The 24,084-nt window shown below is 34.7% G+C and overlaps 2 protein-coding genes across 5 annotated transcripts; both read right to left on the bottom strand.

Annotated features, from left to right (window-relative positions):
- Window positions 1-1,104: 1,104 nt before the first annotated feature.
- E(Pc) (Enhancer of Polycomb) lies at window positions 1,105-19,031 on the bottom strand. The gene is made up of 10 exons (XM_075313087.1): window positions 18,678-19,031; window positions 14,200-14,335; window positions 13,874-14,115; window positions 13,600-13,754; window positions 13,361-13,528; window positions 13,060-13,289; window positions 12,582-12,997; window positions 9,663-9,763; window positions 5,904-9,586; window positions 1,105-2,839 (listed from the first exon to the last, which is right to left on the bottom strand). Exons 1-10 carry the CDS (start codon window positions 18,828-18,830, stop codon window positions 1,389-1,391), a joined length of 6,735 nt encoding a protein of 2,244 aa, XP_075169202.1. The 5' UTR covers window positions 18,831-19,031; the 3' UTR covers window positions 1,105-1,388.
- On the bottom strand, window positions 18,992-22,243 carry LOC142241326 (uncharacterized). 4 transcript variants are annotated; one of them, XM_075313091.1, is made up of 3 exons: window positions 22,076-22,243; window positions 20,305-20,739; window positions 18,992-20,250 (listed from the first exon to the last, which is right to left on the bottom strand). In XM_075313091.1, the coding sequence occupies exon 3, from the start codon at window positions 20,225-20,227 to the stop codon at window positions 19,085-19,087; it is 1,143 nt and encodes a 380-aa protein (XP_075169206.1). In that variant the 5' UTR covers window positions 20,228-20,250; window positions 20,305-20,739; window positions 22,076-22,243; the 3' UTR covers window positions 18,992-19,084. The 4 variants fall into 4 exon arrangements, with proteins under 4 accessions (XP_075169206.1, XP_075169203.1, XP_075169204.1 ...); XM_075313088.1 differs by lacking the exon at window positions 22,076-22,243 and adding an exon at window positions 21,111-22,043 and having other exon boundaries at window positions 18,992-20,739; XM_075313089.1 differs by lacking the exon at window positions 22,076-22,243 and adding an exon at window positions 21,115-22,043 and having other exon boundaries at window positions 18,992-20,739.
- Between the last annotated feature and the right edge of the window lie 1,841 nt (window positions 22,244-24,084).

Genomic DNA, 24,084 nt, shown 5'->3' with positions numbered 1-24,084 from the left:
CTATATTTTATATTTTTTCGATAGAAGAAAAATTGTTTTTTATTATATATATATAGAGAGAGAGAGGAGAGATTTACTTATGGTTCTTTCCTTCAATTAAGGTTTTAATTAATGTTTACTTCATACATAGATTATTAATATTTAGTTATATTTATTTAGGTTTTATACATTTTATTTAAGCATAAATGTAAGTGGTTTCTTCTTCTTCTTTCTTTCTCTTGTTTAAATATTTTTTCTGTTCAGTTTTTTTTTTGTAATTAAAGAATTTTTTGTTTTTTTTTTTTCATTATAACATTAAATGATAAAAATTAAAAATTACAAAAAAATCTAATTTTTTCTTTGTTATATACTAAAAAGTTTTGTTGGTTGGTAGTTTTATTTTACATTTCTAGGCTAACACAAATTTCGTCTCATAAGAACTATTTAAAAAAATGTTTTTTTTTTGTTTTGTTTTCATTTATGGTTTATGGGTGGCAACTGAGTAGGTATTCTAAAGAAGTAAGAGGGAGGAGTAAATGAGTTTATATTTATGGGTTTATGGGTCAGGAAAATAGCCGGAAAATTAGTTTCGATTCGATGGGCTCTTTATATAACATATTTTTGGAAATTTTGAACAAATAAAATATTTAACATTTTCGCAAAACGTTTTGGGGAGGTGGAGGGTTGTGACCCTAAAGTGTAACTCTAGGAATGTTGGAAAACCATGAAAATGCTTAGTTTTTTTCTAATATTCTTTCTTCAACATTTCATTCACCGACCAGTTATTTTCAACAATATTTTGTATTTATATTTGGCTGAAACAAAATGCCAAAATATTTGACTTCAGTCATGTTTATATGTTGACTCTGTCATATCTATTCTCTGTATATGGCTAACTCATATGACGCATCTATTTAACTCTTACTGCTCCTCCTACTTCTATCTATTCTTCCTCCTTTGCTCATATGGGGGAAGGGCGGCCTCCAGTAAATTTATTTATGAAAGTGTCTATTATTAATTATTATGCTGTTAAGTGGAATGGTAATTTTGTTCTTATTGTTTTGTGGTTGTTCTAAATATTTCTTTCATTATTGTCAAAAGTAATAAAACAAAAGCGACAGCAGCTTCATAAGTAGTGTGTTGGTAGTATTTAGTACTTATATAGTGTTAGCATAAACAGGAGGAGAAGATTTTTACACTAGAATTTGAGAATTTCCATTGATGTCCGCATGGAAAGTGATACTGCCTCCTCATCCTAGTCACATTATCATCATCATCATCATAATCAACAGAGTCCTCCCTTTCCTGGTGATTAATAATTTCTCAGCCATTTGCTTGATATTATTTACAACATTGTTGAGGAATTCCAATTTTGTTAAGACCCTAAATGGTAGTTATCTTGCCTCGTCTCACCTATTGATTGTCGTGGTGTTATTTGTTGTTGTTACATTGCTGCCGGTGTTGCCACCATTGGGGTTCGAGTTGTTATTAGTACTGCCATTCGATGAACTACTGCTACTACTACTGCTATTGTTATTTGCCGTTACTGGACTACCTGATGACGAATTATCCAAACCACTTCCACCACCACCACCACTTGCACCGGAAACTGTTACATTTTTCAAATCCGCTGTGGAATTTATTATCGTTAAACCACCTGATGCATTAATATCTGCCACTGAACTGCTTGATATTTGATGCTGATGTTGCATTTGCATATTTCCCTCATTAACGGAATTGTTCATATTGGAAGCAGCAACGGCGGATATGGTATTTGAGTTGAGATTTGTTGTTACTACCGAGGGTGAGGATACTACTTGCAATGTTGTACCCGTACTACCCACCGTCGCAACATTACTATGACTATTACCCGACGATGATGTGGATGACGATGCTGCCACTGTAGCCACTGGTACCGTTCGCATGTTTGTGAATATTTGATTGTTACCTATGCGACTTCGCAATACTGCATGGGCCATACCTTGGGGACCAATCTGTACCTGCATTTGCCCTGTATTGTTTTTTTGCAATTGCTTTACATTTACTAGGCTCGTATACAAAACACGCTTGTTGCCACTATTACCATCACCGGAAATTGAAGAAGAGACAGTGCCCGTTGTTGCATTGGTGCCATCGCCTGATGATGAGGTTGTAGATGTCGCCCCTATAATATTTAAAATTCTTTCCCGTTTCATTTTTCCCTGTTGTTGAAGTAATTGCTGAGACAGCAATTGTTGTTGTTGAACGGTGGCCTTATTCAGCAAAACAGTTTGTTGGACACCGGTATTGCCACCACCACCCTGCTGTTGATTATTACCTCCTGAACTGGCGGGGGCCGCAACAAAGTTCAATTTTAAATTACTATTGTTTGCTGCTTGTTGAAGTTTCTGAGCCGCCGATTGTAATTCAGATGCATTGGTTATGGTGAAATTAGTTCCTGCTCCTCCGCTTGAACTTGTGGTCAAATAAATTTTATTACCACCACCTTGTTGAGAAGCCTGTGAAGTTATTATGGCAGCGGTGGGCTGCAAACTGTAATTGTGATTGGCTGCGATGGCAGCAGCATTACTGTGTTTTTGTTGTTGCAACTGATGTTGATGGCTTTGCTGTTGTTGGTGATGTTGCTGTTGTTGTTGTTGCTGTGACATATTAACTTTATATGTTACTGCCGTTGTTGTTGTTGTATCATGACCACTCAACGCATTTAGGATGGCTAAATCATCGTCTTGTGATTGTTGTTGCTGCTGTTGTTGCAAATGTTGTTGTTGCTGCTGCTGTTGCAAAATCTGTTGCTGGGCCTGTTGTTGCGTAATAATTTTTCGTTGTGAAAATTTCCGATTCAATAACAGTTTATTTATATCTAGAAAGAGAACAAATATAAAGTTTGAAAAAAAAACAGTTTATATGTATGGAGACTACATCAGATTCGGATTTAAAAAATATTTTTATTTGAATTCTACAGAAGTTACAAACATCTCGTGTAAGAGTGCAAGAAAATGAAGAAGTAATGACTTGATTTTAAATCTAAATTCTGTAGAATGAGTACGAGAAGTAAAACCTGGAAATTTTAATTTTTTGTTTCGAGCAATTCGAATGGCTTTATGTCCACAATGGACTGAATAGTCTAAGTGAGCCTGAAACTTAATCGGACTGCCACTTTTGCCACAATTGCTAGAATTCTAATAAAAATTTTAAGTTTTTTTACTGTTTGTTAGATTGGAAGAATTCTTGATGTTTCGGCAAATTTTGCAAAACATTCCTCACCACCTAAGAGATAAAATTTTGACAAAATTTTCTCTAGGAATATTTTAATTATAAAGAAAATTTTGTCAAAATTTCATTTCTATAGAAAATTTTGTCAAAATTTTATTTCTATAGAAAATTTTGTCAAAATTTTATTTTTATAGAAAATTTTGTCAAAATTTTATTTCTATAGAAAATTTTGTCAAAATTTTATTTTTATAGAAAATTTTGTCAACATTTTATTTCTATAGAAAATTTTGTCAAAATTTTATTTCTATAGAAAATTTTTTCAAAATTTTATTCCTATAGAACATTTTTTCAAAATTTTATTTCTATAGAAAATTTTGTCAAAAATTTATTTCTATAGAAAATTTTGTCAAAATTTTATTTCTATAGAAAATTTTATCAAAATTTTGTCAAAATTTTATTTTTATAGAAAATTTTGTCAACATTTTATTTCTATAGAAAATTTTGTCAAAATTTTATTTCTATAGAAAATTTTTTCAAAATTTTATTCCTATAGAACATTTTTTCAAAATTTTATTTCTATAGAAAATTTTGTCAAAAATTTATTTCTATAGAAAATTTTGTCAAAATTTTATTTCTATAGAAAATTTTATCAAAATTTTATTTTTATAGAAAATTTTGCAAAATTTTGTCAAAATTTTATTTTTATAGAAAATTTTGTCAACATTTTATTTCTATAGAAAATTTTGTCAAAATTTTATTTTTATAGAAAATTTTGTCAACATTTTATTTCTATAGAAAATTTTGTCAAAATTTTATTTTTATAGAAAATTTTGTCAACATTTTATTTCTATAGAAAATTTTGTCAAAATTTTATTTCTATAGAAAATTTTGTCAAAATTTTATTTCTATATAAAATTTTGTCAAAATTTTATTTCTATATAAAATTTTGTCAAAATTTTATTTCTATATAAAATTTTGTCAAAATTTTATTTCTATAGAAAATTTTGTCAAAATTTTATTTCTATAGAAAATTTTGTCAAAATTTTATTTCTATAGAAAATTTTGTCAAAATTTTATTTCTATAGAAAATTTTGTCAAAATTTTATTTCTATAGAAAATTTTGTCAAAATTTTATTTCTATAGAAAATTTTGTCAAAATTTTATTTCTATAGAAAATTTTGTCAAAATTTTATTTCTATAGAAAATTTTGTCAAAATTTTATTTCTATAGAAAATTTTGTCAAAATTTTATTTCTATAGAAAATTTTGTCAAAATTTTATTTCTATAGAAAATTTTGTCAAAATTTTATTTCTATAGAAAATTTTGTCAAAATTTTATTTCTATAGAAAATTTTGTCAAAATTTTATTTCTATAGAAAATTTTGTCAGAAATGTATTTCTATAGGAAATTTTGTCAAAATTTTATTTCCATAGAAAATTTGGTCAAAATTTTATTTCTATAGAAAATTTTGTCAAAATTTTATTTCTATAGAAAATTTTGTCAAAAAATTATTTCTATAGAAAATTTTGTAAAAAATTTATTTCTATAGAAAATTTTGTCAAACTTTTATTTCTATAGAAAATTTTGTCAAAATTTTATTTCTGTAGAAAATTTTCTCAAAATTTTATTTCTATAGAAAATTTTGTCAACATTTTTTTCTATAGAAAATTTTTAAAAATTTTATTTCTATAGAAAATTTTGTCAAAATTTTATTTCTATAGAAAATTTTGTCAAAATTTTATTTCTATAGAATATTTTGTCAAAATTTTATTTTTTATTTCTATAGAAAATTTTGTCAAAATTTTATTTCTATAGAAAATTTTGTTAAAATTTTATTTCTATAGAAAATTTTGTCAAAATTTTATTTCTATAGAAAATTTTGTCAACATTTTATTTCTATAGAAAAGTTTGTCAAAAATTTATTTCAATAGAAAATTTTGTCAAAATTTTATTTCTGTAGAAAATTTTGTCAAAATTTTATTTCTGTAGAAAATTTTGTCAAAATTTTATTTCTATAGAAAATTTTGTCAAAATTTTATTTCTATAGAAAATGTTGTTAAAATTTTATTTCTATAGAATATTTTGTCAAAATTTTATTTCTATAGAAAAGTTTGTCAAAATTTTATTTCAATAGAAAATTTTGTCAAAACTTTATTTCTATAGAAAATTTTTGTAAAAATTTTATTTTTTATTTTGTCATTATGCTTGCACCTAGTCTACTAGAGCTCGACCGAAGCATCGGCTTCGGCATTCCGCTAAAAATCGATAATCGGCCTTCGGCATCAAGAGACCGATTAACCGAAGCCGAAGCTTTTGAATAATTTAATCGATTTTTAATTGTCCAAGTGTTGAATTTGTCTCAGTCAAAACACAAAGTACAAATAAAACGTAAAAAAATTATAAAAAATCTTTTTTGTCATAATATCAAACTACCGGACTGAATTACCTTTATTGTATTTATGCATATGTTGAAAAAATATTCTAATATTGAACTAAAACACACCAAATTTCTTTAATTACAAACTTGAGGAAAATAATCGGTTTCGGTCGATTATTGCTTTTTTGGCGAATATCGGCTTCACCTTCGGCCAAAAAAAATCCGCTTCGGTCGAGCTCTATAGTTTACTCTCTTGCCCATGTTTGGTTTTTTTATAGTTTCATGAGCCAGATTTTATTAAAAATTATAACCAAATTAAAATGCTACTACTCACCCGTACTTTCTGGGCCATTTAACTGTCGCTTCTGAGCTGGTCTATTTGTCCACACAATTTTATTGCCTGTTCCCGAGGTTGACGCCACTGCTGTACCATCGGCATTTGATGACGCCGACGTGCCCGTCAACATTCCAGCCGGGGTTGTGCTAACATTTGCGGAACTAATTTGTCGCCAAACAATTTGTTGTGTAGGCTGACCAACCAACTGCTGTTGCTGTTGCTGTGTTAGCTGTTGTACTGCATTTCTCGCCGATGTGGTAACAATTAGAGGACCAGCCGTTGCATTCGAACCATTACCACTTGCATTTATGTGTTGAACTCCGGCAATATTTTGTACAGTCAATTGCTGTCCACTACTGGTGTTTATGATATTCACACCCTGTATGGTCGAGGCAAGTGAAACGGGAGCCTTTTGAAGGTAAATCTTTTGTGAACCTGCCGTGCCAATTACATCTCCTGCCGCTGCTGTGGTGGTATATATCATTTGTCCACTATTATTGGTGACATTCGATGCACCAATAGGTGTTAGAGTTGGTTGGCGCATAATTGTTGTGGTCGCGGCCGCTGTATTGCTATTGGTGGTGGGAACATATTGGGCTATAACTGATGTCCCACTAACACTTCCACTGTTCGATGATGCGTTTACCAATTCGCCTCCACGTTGCATTAATAGTTTCTGTTGTTGTTGGTGTTGAAACTGAAGTTTAAGTTGTTTTTGTTGCTGCAACTGCAATTGATGCAATTGTTGGACTGTGACATTTCGTATCTGCTGTGTGGCTGGCTGTTGTAGAACTTGTGCAGTGGTTAGCTGTTGCTGGACAATTTGCTGATGCAATTGTTGTTCAGGGGGAGCGCTGATCGTTTGCAACTGTTGCTTTTGTTGACTCGCAATCGTTGATTCACCTGGATTTATGGTAATGGAATTACCTATGACTAATGGTGTCGATGGAGTAATTAACTGTTGCTGTTGGACCATGGGCTGTGCAATCACAATAGGGGACTGTTGAAGCATTTCCCGTTGACCACTTAAGTTAACACCTGCAGTCGATGGAGATGCCATTATTAAGGAGGATATTGGTGCTAATTGCTGAGATGGTATGCCAACATTCATATTGGTGGAATTACCAGATGTTTCGGATTTGGTTTCCTTTACATCCATTGGTTCTTGCTTTACTGCCACCTCGTCATCTTCGCTTTCCACTCGCTCCACATCTTCTTCGCAGGGTTCCTTTTTAGGTTCTTCTCTCTTGAAGAATGTCTCATCTTTAACCGTAGCTGTTTCCAGAGGGGAACAATTGAAAGACGAACTGCCTACGGGTGCCAATAAAGCTGCATATGATTTCTTTCCTCCCTTGGCTTTGACAGGTTTCTTGCCTCCTTTGTCACATTTCTTAGTAGCATCGTCGATGCCATCCAGCAAACCGGCTGCCGCTTCAACATCTCCATCTCCATCCACATCCGCATCGACATTTTCACCATCAAGAATACCATTCCAAAAGCTTGAGGCGAGGGTTTTAATGTCGTCTATTTGGACTTCCTGCAAAATGTTGTCCAACATATCAGCATCATCCCCATCGCCTAACAAATTGATGTCATTCAAGGAGTCGCCACTGAAATTCAGATCTAAACAGGCGCTGTTATTAGCCTCTGGACTCTTACTACTGCCACGTGTAATGTCAGACATAAAGGAATTCTGAAAGAGTTGTGTATCGGCTTCTAAATCCTCATATTTGAATGTAGGTGTTATAAATGCTGAATTTTTATGGTCTGCCGTATCCTTCCACAACGGAGTTTCCATCTTTATGGGTTTAGATTCGTCATCCATTACCTCGGGAACCATTTCCACCGATATGGGTGTTTGTTGCGTCCAATCAACTAAAGGAGACGTCAATTTGTAATCCATATCCAAGGACCAAAAATCGTCCTTTTCTGCTTCTGTGGGTGTTTTTGGTCTAAAATGTAACCAATCACGCCGTATTTCGGACAACAGTTCATTACAGATATCCAAACGTTGCGACGATGTGGGAGATAATCCACCCAACATTGTGAGCTCCTTCTCCTCCTCTTCATTGGCGACATCTTCGATCAAGATATTGACACCCTTTAATGCTTCGGTTGCCGCCACTAAAGTCTTTGTGGTTCTCTTTCTTAGATTATGTTGACGTATAACATCAGCCATTTGATTATAGCATGTATCATCATCGTCCCCACTTTCATGGTTAAGGGATGATATGGGATGTCGCAATCTTGAGCCACTACTACTGTCTAGGGGTCGCCACAAGTCCGTTTGATCTGTGGAATCTTCACACACCACCTCTTTCTTAATCTTAATCAAATTACTGAGTTGAGCCAAGTTTACATTTTCCTCATCCTCGACAATATCGGCCGCCGCGGAGGAGTTCAACTTTTGTATGCTACTCAAAGGTTCATTCGAATCATCGGCAGATGCTATTGAGGGAGCAGAGGAATCCACCAATTCTTGCTTAATAGCCCGTGATTGCAAATCACCAGGAGCGCAAGAGGACGTTGATGCGTTTTCAGAATCTGCATCCTGTACGATTTCCGTTTTTATCACATTCATTTTGTCACTTATACTACAACTATTACTTCTACTACTGCTACTAATGTTCATATTAACATTATTACTACTATTGTTGTTATTAATGCCAATAACTACTGCTGAAGATGCTGGCGAAGATGAGGAAGTGTGCATGAGACTGTTGCTTAAGTTATTAATGGTGGTGGTGGTGGTTGTGTTGTTGTTGTTAGTGGCAACGAGGATTGTATTTGATGATGATGCCGGAGGACCACTACTACTATGATTTGTCGTCCATGGTGAAGAGGAATTCAAAGAAGACTTTTGGAGAGTAGTTTGTGTCGGATCATCATGGTCTCTAGGTATACCATTTACCTTCTCCTCTTTGATGGTGTTTTCCACAGGGTCTGTGGTGTATTCTAGTGGATTGTTAACGAAATTATTTACACGACCATTAATGCTAACACCTCCACCAGATTCCATCATCAGCGATTGTGACAATTTGTACAACAAACGTCGCTCGGCTGCTGCCATCTCCTTCTTTTGCAAGTGCGCATTATTTAGTTTACGCCGCTTTGCATTTTCCTCATTTTGTTGTCGTCTTCTTCGACGCCTTCGTCTTGCCATCGATATACATGAATGATAGAGACGATCTCTTTGTATGTGCAAGCCATGTTCGTCTGTCAGATCGTCTTCTTCGTCCGAATATTCATATTCGCAGCAATCTCTGAGACCAATTTCCAAAGCATCATTACCATTTTCGACGCCATCCAGTGTGGTGGTGGTTGCGGTGCCTTGTCGGTTGGTATCTGTGATTTCTTGTTTAATTGTAATGGCGGGTGTATTTGCATTATGTACAGAAGTAGTAGTAGATGTTGACGATATCAGGGAGCCGAAAGACGCTGAACCAGCGCCCGAGGGTACTAAATCGACAACTGTTGGTGGTGAGGCGGGTTTTGTGGTAGAATCATTAGTTTTATTTGTTGTCGTTGTATTATCAACGGCACAGGAATCTGGTGTTTTGCTCTCTAGTATAGTGTAGTCGAGCTGTGACCAAAAATCATCAAAATTCGAAGCCACACGATCTAGCAGAACACGACCACCACGACCCATACGCCTTCGGGCGAAACCAATGCAACGAGACCTAAAAGTAAATTTTTATATAGAGATTTAATTAATTCACAAAAATTCATAGAATTTCAAAAACTCAAATAACATACCTTGGATGTTTTATGGAGGTTAAGGTATAGCGATATTTACTGTCACCGAATCCGTACTCCTCCTTGGGCTCCCATGGCCAATTGCCGGTATGGGATCTCGACTAAAAGTGAAAACAAAATGCATATAAATGAAAAATATACTTCTCCAGATGATTTGAATATTTGTAAGAGAAATTAAAACGATAATTTTGTCCACAATTTAATTTATAACCATTCGTATTGGCCCGATCCTTCAATTTTTCTCCAGTTTGGAACAAATTTCTAACTTCTTAAGATTTTTAAAATTAAAAAAAGTATATATCTACATTTTTTAATTTCCAGAAATTTAGATAGTGAATAAACAAATTACCCTCAGATTCCTAAACCAGCCTTAAGGCGGTCTTCGTTAAAACAACAAAACTGAGTCAAAACGCTACAAGAGATCTTGTACCATATACTGGATGTTACCGTGTTGAGTTTGCTTGTTTCGTTTTCTAGTTATTGTGTCATAAACGTGGACTATTTTATTAGCTTGCAGAAAAACTGGTGTTCGTAAAAATGTTGGTGTTCGGCGAAACTTTGATTTAATTCGCGACCCAAAGTGAACTACACTTGAACCTTCCGAAAAAGGGGTTTGATAGTTGGCTACTGCCTAAAACAAATTTGCAAGCATATCTCTTTTCCTTTGCCAAACTCAAATCATCGATTTGAATGTAAATGGCTGGGTTTGTTTTTGAGCGTGCTTCCTCTATCTTCATTCGTTTTGTTTGTTATTGTTGGCTTCTCTTCAATCGTTATTGAATAGAAGCCAAACTCAAATCGATGATTTGAGTTTGGCAAAGGAAAAGAGATATGCTTGCAAATTTGTTTTAGGCAGTAGCCGACTATCAAACCCCTTTTTCGGAAGTTTCAAGTGTAGTTCACTTTGGGTTGAGTGAATTACCCGAATTTATTCTGATAATTGGTTGATAGTTTTGCTGCAAGTAGAGGATGCTGATGAGGAATGTGGTAATTCCGAAACAGCTGTACATCCAACCATCTTGCAGTCTATAGGGCTTTGCCCAAATAAATTTGACAAGCATACTTTTCCTCTGTTGGTTAAGCTACACTTGTAGTTTAGTCAATGCATGGCTTTAAGCTGAGATCAAAAACAACAATAACGATTGAAGAGAAGCCAACAACAACAAACAAAAAAAAATGTATTTCAATAGAAAATTTTGCCAATTTTTTTTTCTATAGAAAATTTTGTCAAAATTTTATTTCAATAGGAAATTTTTACAAAATTTTGTTTCAATAGAAAATTTTGCCAAAATTTTAAATCAATAGCAAACTTTGACAAAATTTTATTTCTATAGAAAATTTTGTCAACATTTTATTTCTATAGAAAAATTTGCCAACATTTTATTTCTACAGAAAATTTTCTTCTATAGAAAATTTTGCCAAAATGTTATTTGTATAGAAAATTTTGTCAAAAATTTATTTCTATAGAAAATTTTGTCAAAAATTTATTTCTATAGAAAATTTTGTCAAAAATTTATTTGTATAGAAAATTTTGTCAAATTTTTATTTCTATAGAAAATTTTGTCGAAATTTTATTTCTATAGAAAATTTTGCCAAAAATTTATTTCAATAGAAAATTTTGATAATATTTTATTTCTGTAGAAAATTTTGCCAAAATTTTATTTCTATGGAAAATTTTTCCAAAATTTTATTTCTGTAGAAAATCTTGCCAAAATTTTATTTCTATGGAAAATTTTGACAAAATTTTATTTCTATAGAAAATTTTGCAAAAAATATTTTTACACAATATTTTGCAAACATTTTATTTTTAAAGCAAATTTTTTTTTAATAGAAAGTTTTGCCAAAAAAATTTTGTCAAAAATTTTGTATCTATAGAAAACTTTGTCAAAATTTTATTTCTATAGAAAATTTTGACAAAATTTTATTTCTATAGAAAATTTTGCAAAAAATATTTTTACACAATATTTTGCAAACATTTTATTTTTAAAGCAAATTTTTTTTTAATAGAAAGTTTTGCCAAAAAAATGTGACAATTTCATTTCTATAGAAAACTTTCTCAAAATTTTATTTCTATCAAAATTGAAGTACTTCTTAGTTGGAGATGAATATTTAGCAAAATCTACCAAAACATTAGGAATTCTGCCCATCTACCAAACAGTAAAAGATCTACCTTTTTTGGTACAATTCTACCAACTGTGGTCTGTACGCACTTCTTGTGTCAATGTCCAGCATTATCCTTTAAGAGAAACAAGATACTGGACTCCTTTTACTTTCAGGCACTCACCGATCAGCGGGAGTGTAGCTTGAAGAACATACTCGTCTTCATCAGGCTGGATATTTTAAATTATTTTAAGGAAGACGTACAAATGGAAGATCTTAAGCGACTTTTAGGGAGACCTCCCCAGGATGAAGAAGTTGAAAAAAACTACATCGGGAAATCACAATGAACCTATAGTAGACATCAATTCAATTCAAGAAATGATGTCATCCTCTACAACTTTACCTAGCCTATTTTGCTGTAGAGTAATCAATGTACATAGATTGCAAATAAAGACTGCAAATAAATTCACTCTCATACAAACGAAACAAAGTTAAAAAATGGAAAACCCAAATAAAATAACCTAATTCTGCGAAGAACTTTGGTCCTGGACAAATTTTGTAGCGCAAAATGGGATAATGTTATTTACACAAAATAATATTTATTTGCTCTCCTTAGTAGTCGGACAAAAAAATCTGATTTGTATTTTAATGCAAAAACATAACTAATGAATTTTGTGACAATTAAAAACAAAACACAACAATTTTCGTAATGTGATTGTGTGCATTTAGCAATATAAATAACAATTATCCAAATCTGTAATCCAAATAAATAAATTCATCTGCATTCAGTTTATAAGAACAAAAACATAGTATGCATACCCTTAAATAATCGCAGCCTTGTTTTCTTCTAAATGCAAATGGAGCCTCTTCTTCACTCTCCGAGCCGATTTTGTGCGCTAAATCTTCTTCCTCGGTTTCAAAGGTGGATTCATTTGGCGCAGGCGATGAACTTTGACGATGCAGGTGATGATGCAAATGATGAGGCAGGTGGTGTGGCAGATTTGATGTACCTCCAGGTATACCAAGTCCACCCACACCACCAGCGACACCCGCAGCACCCAAGGCAGCTCCTGTGGTGGCCGATGTTGGTATAACACCAATATTGGCTAAATACTGTTGTTGCTGCTGCAAATGCTGCTGTTGCTGGTGATGCAATTGTTGTTTATCACGGGGAACTTTGTGTTTACGCTTTTTATACTGACGTTTCTCTTTGCGACTGCCTGCATTCAAACCATCTGAAAATGGCGAAGATGATTAAATTAATATTGATTTAATTATTATTTTCTCAATCACATACCCATGGCTACATTTGCGGAATTCAGGTACGGCGATGTTGTTGAATACATATGCCCGCCAGGAGTTGTCACACTTCCAGCAGAGCCCGGTGTCAATAATCCCGTAGAGCCCATAACATTGTTCAAACCGGCTGCAGATGAACCCACACTTGGTACAACTGCAGTTGGTGTAGCTCCCGAAGATGACGAATGATGGGAGTATTGATTTGCATACAACGGTGCAAAGGCAGGTCTGAAAAATCATCACAAAAAAAAACTCCAAGGTAAATTTTGAAATTATTTGCCATAGTTTGCAATAACAACCTTGAATTCTTAAGAGTAGCACTAAGCTCCGAAAGTAAAACACCATTAAAGTCTCTGAGTTGTACGCGTTTCTCAAAGATTTCTATGGACAAATGCAGTTGTTCGCGTTTAGTTTTCTCACGCCTCTTTACCATCTCCAATACCGTAGTGGCCCTTTGCAAATCACGCCTAGAACAAAATAAAATTGCAATAAAACCAATATGCTCGTTTTCTAAACTCAGACATGCAGTTATACATACCTCAACTTGAGCATCTTCTCATAGGAAGTCTCATCGTTTTTACGATTCTTTCGCGTTTGCATCTTCTCAGTGCGCCGGCGAAAAGCTAAGTACGGATTATTTGATGAGGCTCCCGGTCGATTCTCTGTCTTTACGGCTAGGATCAGTGGATGTTGCTGCATTGTTTTTGATAGATATAAAATTATTTACATGAATCGACAACGAGGGATGTAAGTGATTAGATAAAAATTTCAAAATTAATGAAAATTAAAAGAGAATATGAAATTAACTTTACCATTTTCAGACGCTTATTAAGCCAGTAGTCGTATACGGCTATGCTGACCTCATCGTCCTGTTTGAGCAGCGCTTTCGCCTCGTGCAGTGTAACCACTGTCTGACCTGAACTCTTCTCAAGGCGATCCATCATTTGTTCAAATTTGAATGGCGTTAAATCTAAACGTTTTCGTTGTTGCGTTATCCACATTTCATCTTCGCTATCCATATCATATTCGGGTACATCCTGTTCCAAACCAAGTGCTGTTATACCATGCAAACAAAGAATTATAGACAATTTAATACAGAACAGAAACAGATACGTCTGATAAGAACTATGTAACTTACGTTGCATGTGAATCAACTGCCGTGGCATACGATAATTGGGTGGATAATTTCTATCGTAGAAATCTTGATCGGTGGTATAGACTTCGGGAGTCGGAATAATAAGACCTGTACATATTGCTCGTTGTAAATGGTGTTCCTGAAAATTAAAAATTTTACAAATAAATTAGTCTTTATAAAATAATTATTCTTAAAAATTCAGCTTGTTTTAATTCTTTTTTGCTAATTCTTTTTATATGTTTTTTTGTTTTCATAAATCACCCCATCGAAATCAGTGATTACACAATGGGTGATCATATACTTTAAATGCACTACTTATTTCGTGACCGAGGGTATGCCTGGGGTGAAGTACTTTCCTCCTAGGACATGCGTATGTAAATGTAATCCGTAGCGATTCCAATTTATAAGTGGTTATTACGTTTTGATTACCTACAAGATTAGCAAGTAATGAGAGTTTTTGATGGGAGAGGATAAACCACCGCTGAAAAACTTGTTTGGTGTTCGGTCAAAACTGAGATTGATGTTAACCATAATTTTTTTAACATTTTTAAAGGGTGATACGGTCAAAATTTAGTCAAGGGAAAACGCGTGTAAATCGGTGAAATCGTTTATTTAAAAAATCAAATTAAATTTCTTTTTTAAGTTCAAGTTCAATTAGTATAAAATTCAGGATTTCATATTCATATTCAGTTAGGCTTTCGCTTTTCCAAATCCGAATTGCCGGGCCTCACGCTTGACACCTGACATCAGATTTTGTACAGCCACCTTGTCCACCTTCTTCGCCGCAGAAAGCCAGTTTGCCTTGAACTGCTGCTCGTCCTTAGCAGTTTTTTTTTTTGTCATCTTTAGGTTCCGCTTGACAATAGCCCAGTATTTCTCAATTGGGCGGAGCTCTGGCGTGTTGGGAGGGTTCTTGTCCTTGGGAACCACCTGCACGTTGTTGGCGGCGTACCACTCCATGGCCTTTTTACCGTAATGGCAGGATGCCAAATCCGGCCAAAACAGTACGGAACAACCGTGTTTCTTCAGGAAAGGCAGCAGACGTTTATTCAAACACTCTTTCACGTAAATTTCTTGGTTGACAGTCCCGGAAGCTATGAAAATGCTGCTTTTCAAGCCACAGGTACAGATGGCTTGCCAAACCAGATATTTTCTTGCGAACTTTGACAGTTTTATGTGCTTGAAAATATCTGCTACCTTTCCCCTTCCTTTTGCCGTATAAAACTCCTGTCCCGGAAGCTGCTTGTAGTCAGTCGGCTTTTACGTAGGTTTCGTCGTCCATTACCACGCAGTCAAACTTCGTCAGCATCGTCGTGTACAGCCTCCGGGATCGCGCTTTGGCCGTCGTATTTTGTTTATCATCGCGATTTGGAGTCACTACCTTCTTGTAAGTCGATAGTCCGGCTCGTTTTTTGGCTCGATGCACGGTTGTAGACGATACACCCAGCTTATTTGCGGCATCTCGGAGAGAGAGGTTAGGGTTTCGCTTGAAACTACCGGCAACTCTCTTTGTCGTCTCAGCGGCTTCCGGTTTTCGATTTCCCCCCGATCCAGACTTCCTGGCTGTCGACAAACGTTCCCCAAACACTTTAATTACATTTGTAACGGTTGATTTGGCAACTTTTAGCGATTTTGCCAGCTTTGCGTGCGAGTAGCTCGGATTTTCGCGATGCGCAAGCAAAATTTTGATATGCTGCTCTTCTTGCTTGGACGGCATTTTGACAACTGAAGAGTGAATTCCAAAATCAAAATAGTAGCAACATTCTACACACACACCTTCAAAATGAGGGGTGTTCAGGTTTTTTAAATGCAAAATTGAAAGAAATACGTCAAGTTTATATTGACCAAATTTTGACCGTATCACCCTTTATACCCTCCACCATAGGATGGGGGGGGTTTAGAAACTTTGTCATTCCGTTGTAACAGATCGAAATATTGGCGACAGACCCCATAGAGTATATATATTCTATGTCGTGGTGACATTCTGAGTCGATCTAGCGTTGTCCATCCATATCATAATAATCAAGTTCTGAACTAAACTAGATATCGGCTTGAAACCTGGCATAAGTAGTTGTTATTGATGTAGGTCGGAGGGTACAGCAAATGGGCCACATCGGGCATCCTCAGATTTGACTTCCGGAGCTTCTAGGATGGGCAAATATTATTTGCTCCAGTTAAATTTGGTATGTGATGCTAATATATGGCTCCTAAAAAACTCGCAAAACTTGTTCCATAAATATATATAGCCCCCATATAAACGACCCCAGATGTTGCTTCCGGAACTTCTAGCAGCACACAAAAAAAAATTTCTGATTCAATTACGAAATTAATTGATCCAATAATTTTTTTAATTGAAATGTCTTCAATCACAGAAATGATACTATCAATTAAAAAATTAATTGACAGTCAATTAATGGATACTATTAATTTGTGTGATTGATTTTTATTTCAATTAAAAAATTGTTGAATCAATTAAATTTTTAATTGAATATTTTTTAAAACTTTTTTTAATTGGAAAAATGTTCGTGAAATTTTTTGCTGTGAGGGGCAAATTTTATCCGATCAGGTTAAATTTTGGTAACTGGTAACTAGTTTAGCATAGATTACAGAGCATGACAGAAATCCTTGGAAACGAATTGGCAACCACTTAGAACCTACTATTAGTCCAAAGTGATTCCTCAAAGATGTCCTTACTTTTTAGGTCTTCCAACCAGAAGACTTGATGAAAGCCAGTAAATTCGTCAGACACTAATGTAGGAAATTGCCTGAAAAAAAGGAAAACAGCGTCTTGTTTCTTGTAAACATAATGCTGGACATTGAGGCAAAGAAATGGTACAAGTCCTCTGTAGTCTCTGATCGAGACAGCATCCAGATCAACACTTTGTGGATAAACAACCACCACCCAAAATCCAGATTTCCCAAAAATATCGAGGGCCAGAATTCTGGATTGCCACCTAAATTGTCTGAAGATAACCCTCCGAGACGGACTCGGAGGATTATCTTCTTTCATCTAATATGGCAGACTTGGAAAGAGCCAAGTAGTTGCTTCGTTTGAACAAAAAAATAATCGGGTTTACTTGCTGAAGAGGTCAGCTGTTCAGCTTGCTCCCTGCTCATATTCGCTCCCCATGGAGTCAAACATGTTGAAATATAAATGGAGCCTTACTCTCTAAAATACCCCGGGCACAAAAATACCAGTGTCCATCATCTGCAGACGGCGCTTCGGCGGGAATAAGCCAAAATACCACAACAATTTTCGTACAACGTGTGATGTTTTAGTCAGCCTTAATATATCCAAATCTGATTCTAAGCAGGGAGCCACCGTGGTGGCTTGGGTTCAATCCCAGTTTCCACCAAACTCCAAAAAGTTTTTTTTTTTATCGGTGGATTATACCCTTCCTGTAATGATGGTGACATTTCTGAGTGTGTGAAACCTTCTCTAAATTTTAGCGGCGAGTCCGTCGTTCGGACTGTGCTATAAAAAGGAGGTCCCTTGTCATTGAGATAAACATAGAAAAGGGCAGAACTCAGTGATAAATTGATCACTGTGGTATCACAATTGACTGAATTTTTGAATGGTTATTGAGGGGCATATGCTGACATTACATGCCAAATATACCACATGGGATGAACTTTGTCCCTCCATGGGGATCCAAATGGTCCATGATTATTTGGGTCCGCTACCATGTCAGTTTATACGTGGACTTGACATAATTTTAGAGCGGTATGGACCAGTTTTTGCATAATTGCATATTCAAAGGAATCGGATGTAATTACGTTGTAATTTACGAAACTCCAGATGTCAAATATGGTCGCTATATAAATAATGGACCGATATTTGCATGGTTATTAGAACACATATATAGACATCACGCATATATTGACTGGATCGCTTTATAAGTCAGGAGGCTTCATAAGTCAACTCTGGGTCCAATATGGCTAGATCGACTCAGAATTTTACCACGATCAGGTATATACAGTGAAACATCTCAAACTTGAACACTCGGAAAACTGGACACCTCTCAAAAGTAGACAGTTGTCTGGGGACATTTGCTATTAACACTTTCAAATTAACCTCTAACAACTAGTCACCTTCCCAATGTAGACAAAATTTAGGCGACCATGAGTGTCCACTTCTCAGAGGTTTCACTGTATGTTGTCTGAGCTCAATATTTCAATGGGTTTAAAAAACGGATGGCAAAGTTAGTATACCCCGGCCGTCCTATGGTTGAGGTATAAAAATCGTTAACAAAAACGACTGAACTTTTGTACGAAATGTTATCTTTCCAGGGCCATTTAACAGAACTCGATCGGACCTTTGCTGAAAAATTAATGGATTAATCTGAAAAGCTACTGGATTTCTTTTTAGTAAACCTATTATTTCCAATAGTTGATGTAAGATTTGAAAAAAGATATAAGTATTTGTACCTATTGGACGGATAAATAATTAACCTATAACAACAATATTTATAAAAACTCACCGACTCTTCCTCTTTTTCCATGCCACTGGGCATTTGGGGTACCGCACGATTAATAGCTGAATATTCGGGCAAATCCGGCAACTCTTCCGCCAAATAAATTGGCATTTGTTTGGATGGATCAAGGGCACGAGCCCTAAATGATAACTTCGACATGGTGACAACTATGGATGTGGAGCTAAAGATGATTCACACGATATTCCTTCTTTGTTTACAACTTCTCCTTCACCTTCGTTTTGTTAAAACTAAATTTGGCTTGTGAATTTTATAAAAATCAAAAGAATATAAATCTTTTGAAGTGCAGATGTAGTATACTCTATATAATACGCCTCGACGTGTGTAGGAGGTTAGCTAATGAGATGATAAGTAATTGGTAGTTTCTGTTTCGGAAGGGCGGGAAAGGAGATAACCTAAAACAATTCCAGAACAATATATGTGTCCTTTCGTAGAGCTGCTGCTACTATTAAAAATCCTTGATGCAGCTCTTTATCAAAACACGGGTGCTGGGGGCAATAATGTGGATTATGTGAAGGATTTAATTTGTTGTTTGGCAAAAACCCACAATATGAATTCGTCCTTACTGCTGCTGTTAAAGGATTAGACGTTGAATAAGCTGAGCTCTTAATATTTAAAGCCTTTCTCTTATGGTTTTCTGTATAGAAAGCAGCACTGCTGCTTATTGAAGTTTTCCGCCTTAAATTACCCCAAGGACTTGTGACAGATGAAAATATCGTTGATGGAAAGGACTTGTGAAGATACAGCACTGATGATGAGATTGGAGATGCTTTTGCACTTTTATTAAGTGAAATCTGCTGCTCCGGGTGCTCCTTGTTTGTTTTGGACAATGATAAAATTATAATGACGTGGAACTGTAGTTCTGTTAGAGCACTATTTTTCGAAAAATATGAGGATCTGGGTATGCTTGTTGGTTTTTCTTGATACAAATTAAAACCCAAGAAGCTACTAATAGGTGTGCTGGGATTTACTTGGACGTTTTGTTCTTTTGTTGACGACGTTAAGTTTGCCGTACTTGTTTTTGTGGTTTTTCTTGTTGTTATTTTCTGCAGCACTCCAAATGCCGGTTCGTCGTATACTGCGTTCTTACCCTCAGCACAACTATTTGTGGAGGATAGCAAACGCCGCAGTGGTGGCGGTGTTGTGGTTAATTTGCTGGATTTATTTTTCCTCTTCTTCGTAGATTCTGCTGCTATTGATGGGGTTTGGACCTCTTTGGACAATTCGTGGGCCTCGTATACCGCTTGTGCGGAGGATATCAGTAATGGTAGTACAAAAAACCACAACAACACTAATTGTTGTTGGTTTAAATTATGAGGCTGCTGCTTGTATGTGGTGTTGTTATTGGGGATACTGCAGATAAAGCTGCTCTTTGAAAGTTGATATTGCTGCTGCTGCTGCTGATCTTGAGACTGCGGCTGCGTTAGCAGTATGTTGTTGTTGTTGGCGGTGTTGGTTGTATTATTTGTATGACAACTAGGACTTTTTTGCAATGGAAGCAACAATAACAAATCGTGTGGGCTATGAGACGACGACATTTTTCAAATTGAAATCGAAAAACCTAAATAAATTTGCATAATTACAACAACAATAATAAACGTTAACATTTGTATACATTTCATATTTTATTTACAACAACACAGCAACATTTAGCGGCAGCAGCAACGACGTTGTCGACCGTTGTTGAAAGACGGCATTAAACTGCATTTTTTAGGCAAAACATGATACCAAAGAATGATTGTGTTGTATTGTTGTTGTATTGTTTTTATAATATTATTGTTGTAGTTCTTGTTTGCTTTTTGTAGTTACTTCCATGAAATTTCTTTCTTTTGTTTAATTTCCTTTAATTCACACCCAAATTCTTTTGTTTTTAAAATGTGTGTCGTTGTTGTAGCAATGGTATGTTGTTGATCGATCTTGGTTATTAATTATTTTCCTTCTTCTTTTTAATTAAAAGCGAATTCATTTTTTTTCATTTATTTTGATGTTTTTCTTTTAGTTTTGTTGTTATTGTTGTCGTTGTATGATGACAGCTACCACGCTATATTATCTGTCAAATATGAAGAAAATGCACATTTCAATTACAACGCTAGGCAAAAACACGAAATACACAAACACGCACACATTCTCAACCTGTGAAAATGCACTTTTTTAGGGGAGAGCGAATTGACCGATACACGACCCAAGAGAGAGGGAAAGGTGAAGCGAACGGGGCATAGAAAAGCCTCAACGAAAATTAAGCGGGGTTTATTGATATTGTATTTAATACCGGGGAAGCACAACAAAACACTTATCAAATGTGAATGGAAATTATTTGTACCATGAATTATTTTTTTATTTATCATCTCTATTTTAATTTTTTTTTCATTGCGCGTCAGATAAACAAAAGAAAAGCGAAAAATCGGAATCTTAACCACTTACACACCAAACATTTTTTACGGCGAATTCACCCAATTTTTTCTCGGGTCGTTTTTTTTTTGCATGAGAACGGAAAAACACAATGCAAAAATTTAATTTTTCAAAGACAAATTTCGCGGATTTCACAAAGCATTTCAAGCACAAATCACATACATTGACTTCTAACTAATTTCACCCATCGATTATCACTAGTATTATAGGATTTCCGTCAAATAGAAATTAATTAAACGAAGATTTTTGTGTGAAAAATTTTTGGTCGAGATAGTAGCGTGGTTTGGTTTATAGCATATATATCTCTTTCTTGTTCTTCTTCTTCCTCACGACGAGTAATAATGTATAGGGCTATCTCTGTCCAATTAAATCGACAAACTATCGAAGATGGCGTCGATATTAAAAAAGTTCGATAACTTGATTCCGAATCCGATTTCTTTGCAATACGAAAGGAGATAAATGGTTCGGCATACAATATATGAATATGTAAATTATTCTTTAAATTATTTTTAATATACACTAATCAATTACATTTTATTGACTTGATTAAAACACTCGTTGAGCAAAATACAAACACAAGCATCATAAAATCTCTCTAGGGTACAACAAAACAAAGCCCATGAAAAACAAAAGAGTTCCACCACATGGTAAATGCTTATTGTAACATATCCCGAAGTACCATGTTGTCTCTTTCTTTCACACGCGACAAGCAATAAGCTACAAATTCAATTTTAGTGAAATCCGCTCCGAGTTTCCGTCAACACTCCGAATTTAAAACATCGTTCGTTGTTTTGCACACACACACATATGCATTTGCGCGCGCATTTTTGTTTTCACACCATACGCATATCTCCCTCACTCTTGTAACGAAACCGAAGTTCAACAAAAAGAGACAGCATTTTTTTTCTCTCAAACTAAAAATCAATATGCCTCACGACGATGAGAATTTTTTTCACATTTTTGCCTTTTCAAAATACCATAAATCCAGATTGCAAACGAATACAGTTTTATTAAAAAATCCCCATGATTTTCGAATATAACGAATTCTTAGGATTTTTTCCATATAATTTCTTTGAAATATCGTTATTTTATTGTGCAACAACACGACTTTTTAGGACACGTTTTGTAATGACGTGAATCTTGCAAAGACGAATCGGAATGACAAACAAAATTTTTATTTTTCGGAGTAAAGCAAAACACAAGAAATGATTAGAAATTGTTATGACACCCCATATTAGGGAAAAATTGCTATGATTATTATAGAGGAATTGAAGAAATGATCCATGGTTTTCATGGAATGTTTATAGAAATGTTAAAATATTAGAAAATTATTTTATTTATACCAAATATTATGAAAATAAAATTCATTTCATAAACAGAAGAGTGCTAGGTGTTTTGGAGCGCTCATAGATTTAGTAATATTTGATTAAGAGTTTGTACAACTCTGTGATCATCTTAAATTGAAACGCTTTACGAACGTAACATATTTCGGTGTTGCCATCTAATCATAGCATCATGTAGGGATCTAACCCCCTTGTATTATTTTACGAATTCCAAATATGTTGATCTTTCCATGTTTCTTCTTGTAAAAAATGCCCACGTTTTTGCATTTTGCCCGGAAAATGTACTTTTTGTGCTCTTTTCTAAAAAAACAGGTAAAACTGCGAAAAGTGAAAATAGTGCCACGCATGAAGGCAAATTACGGGCATTTTCAGCACTGTCTACGCTGCCAGCATTTCCAAGTTCCGTTTCATCCTCAATGCTACTACAGACTCGTAAGTGACACTACAACAATCGCCAAGACACTTAAGTGACACTCAACAATCGCCAAAACGTATGAAATGTACATGAAAGTATTTTGCCATCACTATTGTTACAAGAGCCATTTTATATTTTGTGAAACACCAAGCGCAGCTAGCTTATTATAATTTATTTAAATAAAAACGATAATGAAGTGCTGAATGCGCTTTACAGACTATCAGTTATTCCGGATGACAGTGCTCGCGTCCAACATATCCCATATATTGTGCACACTATAAGTTAAGTCCGAACGCATAATCGATACTGCTGCATGTTTATCGATACTGCTGCATTATACTAAATGTGATGTGATAGTCGTATAAATGTTATATTTATAAGAATTTATACATGTTTAATCAAATTAATAAAAATCGAAACAGTAGTGTTTTACTTGACCACAATGATTCTTTTACAACTATCTTAAAATGCACTTTTTCTGATATTTTGAAGGGGCTCTTATTGGCGTCATTCTAAATTTATCTCAAAAGGCACCTAATAATTGCTCTCATGCGATACTTTTTTGGCGTGGTACAACTTCTCAATAGTGACGGCGCTTTTTCGAGGAGTTTTGGATATCGTATACGACTGTTTTCGACGTGGTGGGGATTCTCAGAAGCGCCGTCAAATTCAAAAAATTTTGGCAGGGTACTAGGGCTGTCATTCGGGATCGATTTTTATAAATCCCGGATTCCTGGTTTTAAAATATATAATCCCGAATTCGGGATTTTAAAACATATAATCCCGTGATTTTTTCGGGATCCCGAAATTTTCTGGATTTTTCAAATAGTTTGAGTAATAACAATCTACAGCGCCAAAAATTGTTGTACATTAAACCAATTTAGTTTATTTCAATAATATTAACAAAAGAACATAAGTAAATAAAAAAGAAATTTCAAATTGCTATAATACTTAACGAACACCTAGTTTACTTCGATCTTTGATGAAATTATGCTTTTTGTAGTATACCTCATGTATAATAAATACTTACTCAAGGTGTACCATAAATGTTTGTAATAAACATTTACAAACATTTATGGTACACTCAATTTGTCGAGTATGAAATCTAAGGACCGTTTGTACTGAATGAAGACTTCATTTTATTAATAAATAATGAATTTTTGATAAATTCAACATCTTTTCTAGGGTTGTCACTCGGGATCGATTTCTATAAATTCCAAGATTCGGT

Source organism: Haematobia irritans, chromosome 5 (assembly GCF_050003625.1).
Source record: "Haematobia irritans isolate KBUSLIRL chromosome 5, ASM5000362v1, whole genome shotgun sequence".
Lineage (NCBI taxonomy): Eukaryota > Metazoa > Arthropoda > Insecta > Diptera > Muscidae > Haematobia > Haematobia irritans.
The sequence above is the reverse complement of the archived record's forward strand: the minus strand, read 5'-3'. Positions and strand labels throughout refer to the sequence as shown.

Bases quoted from the DNA above. Each gene is read 5' to 3' on its own strand.
- LOC142241326 (XM_075313091.1), bottom strand. From the start codon at position 20,227: ATGTCGTCGTCTCATAGCCCACACGATTTGTTATTGTTGCTTCCATTG.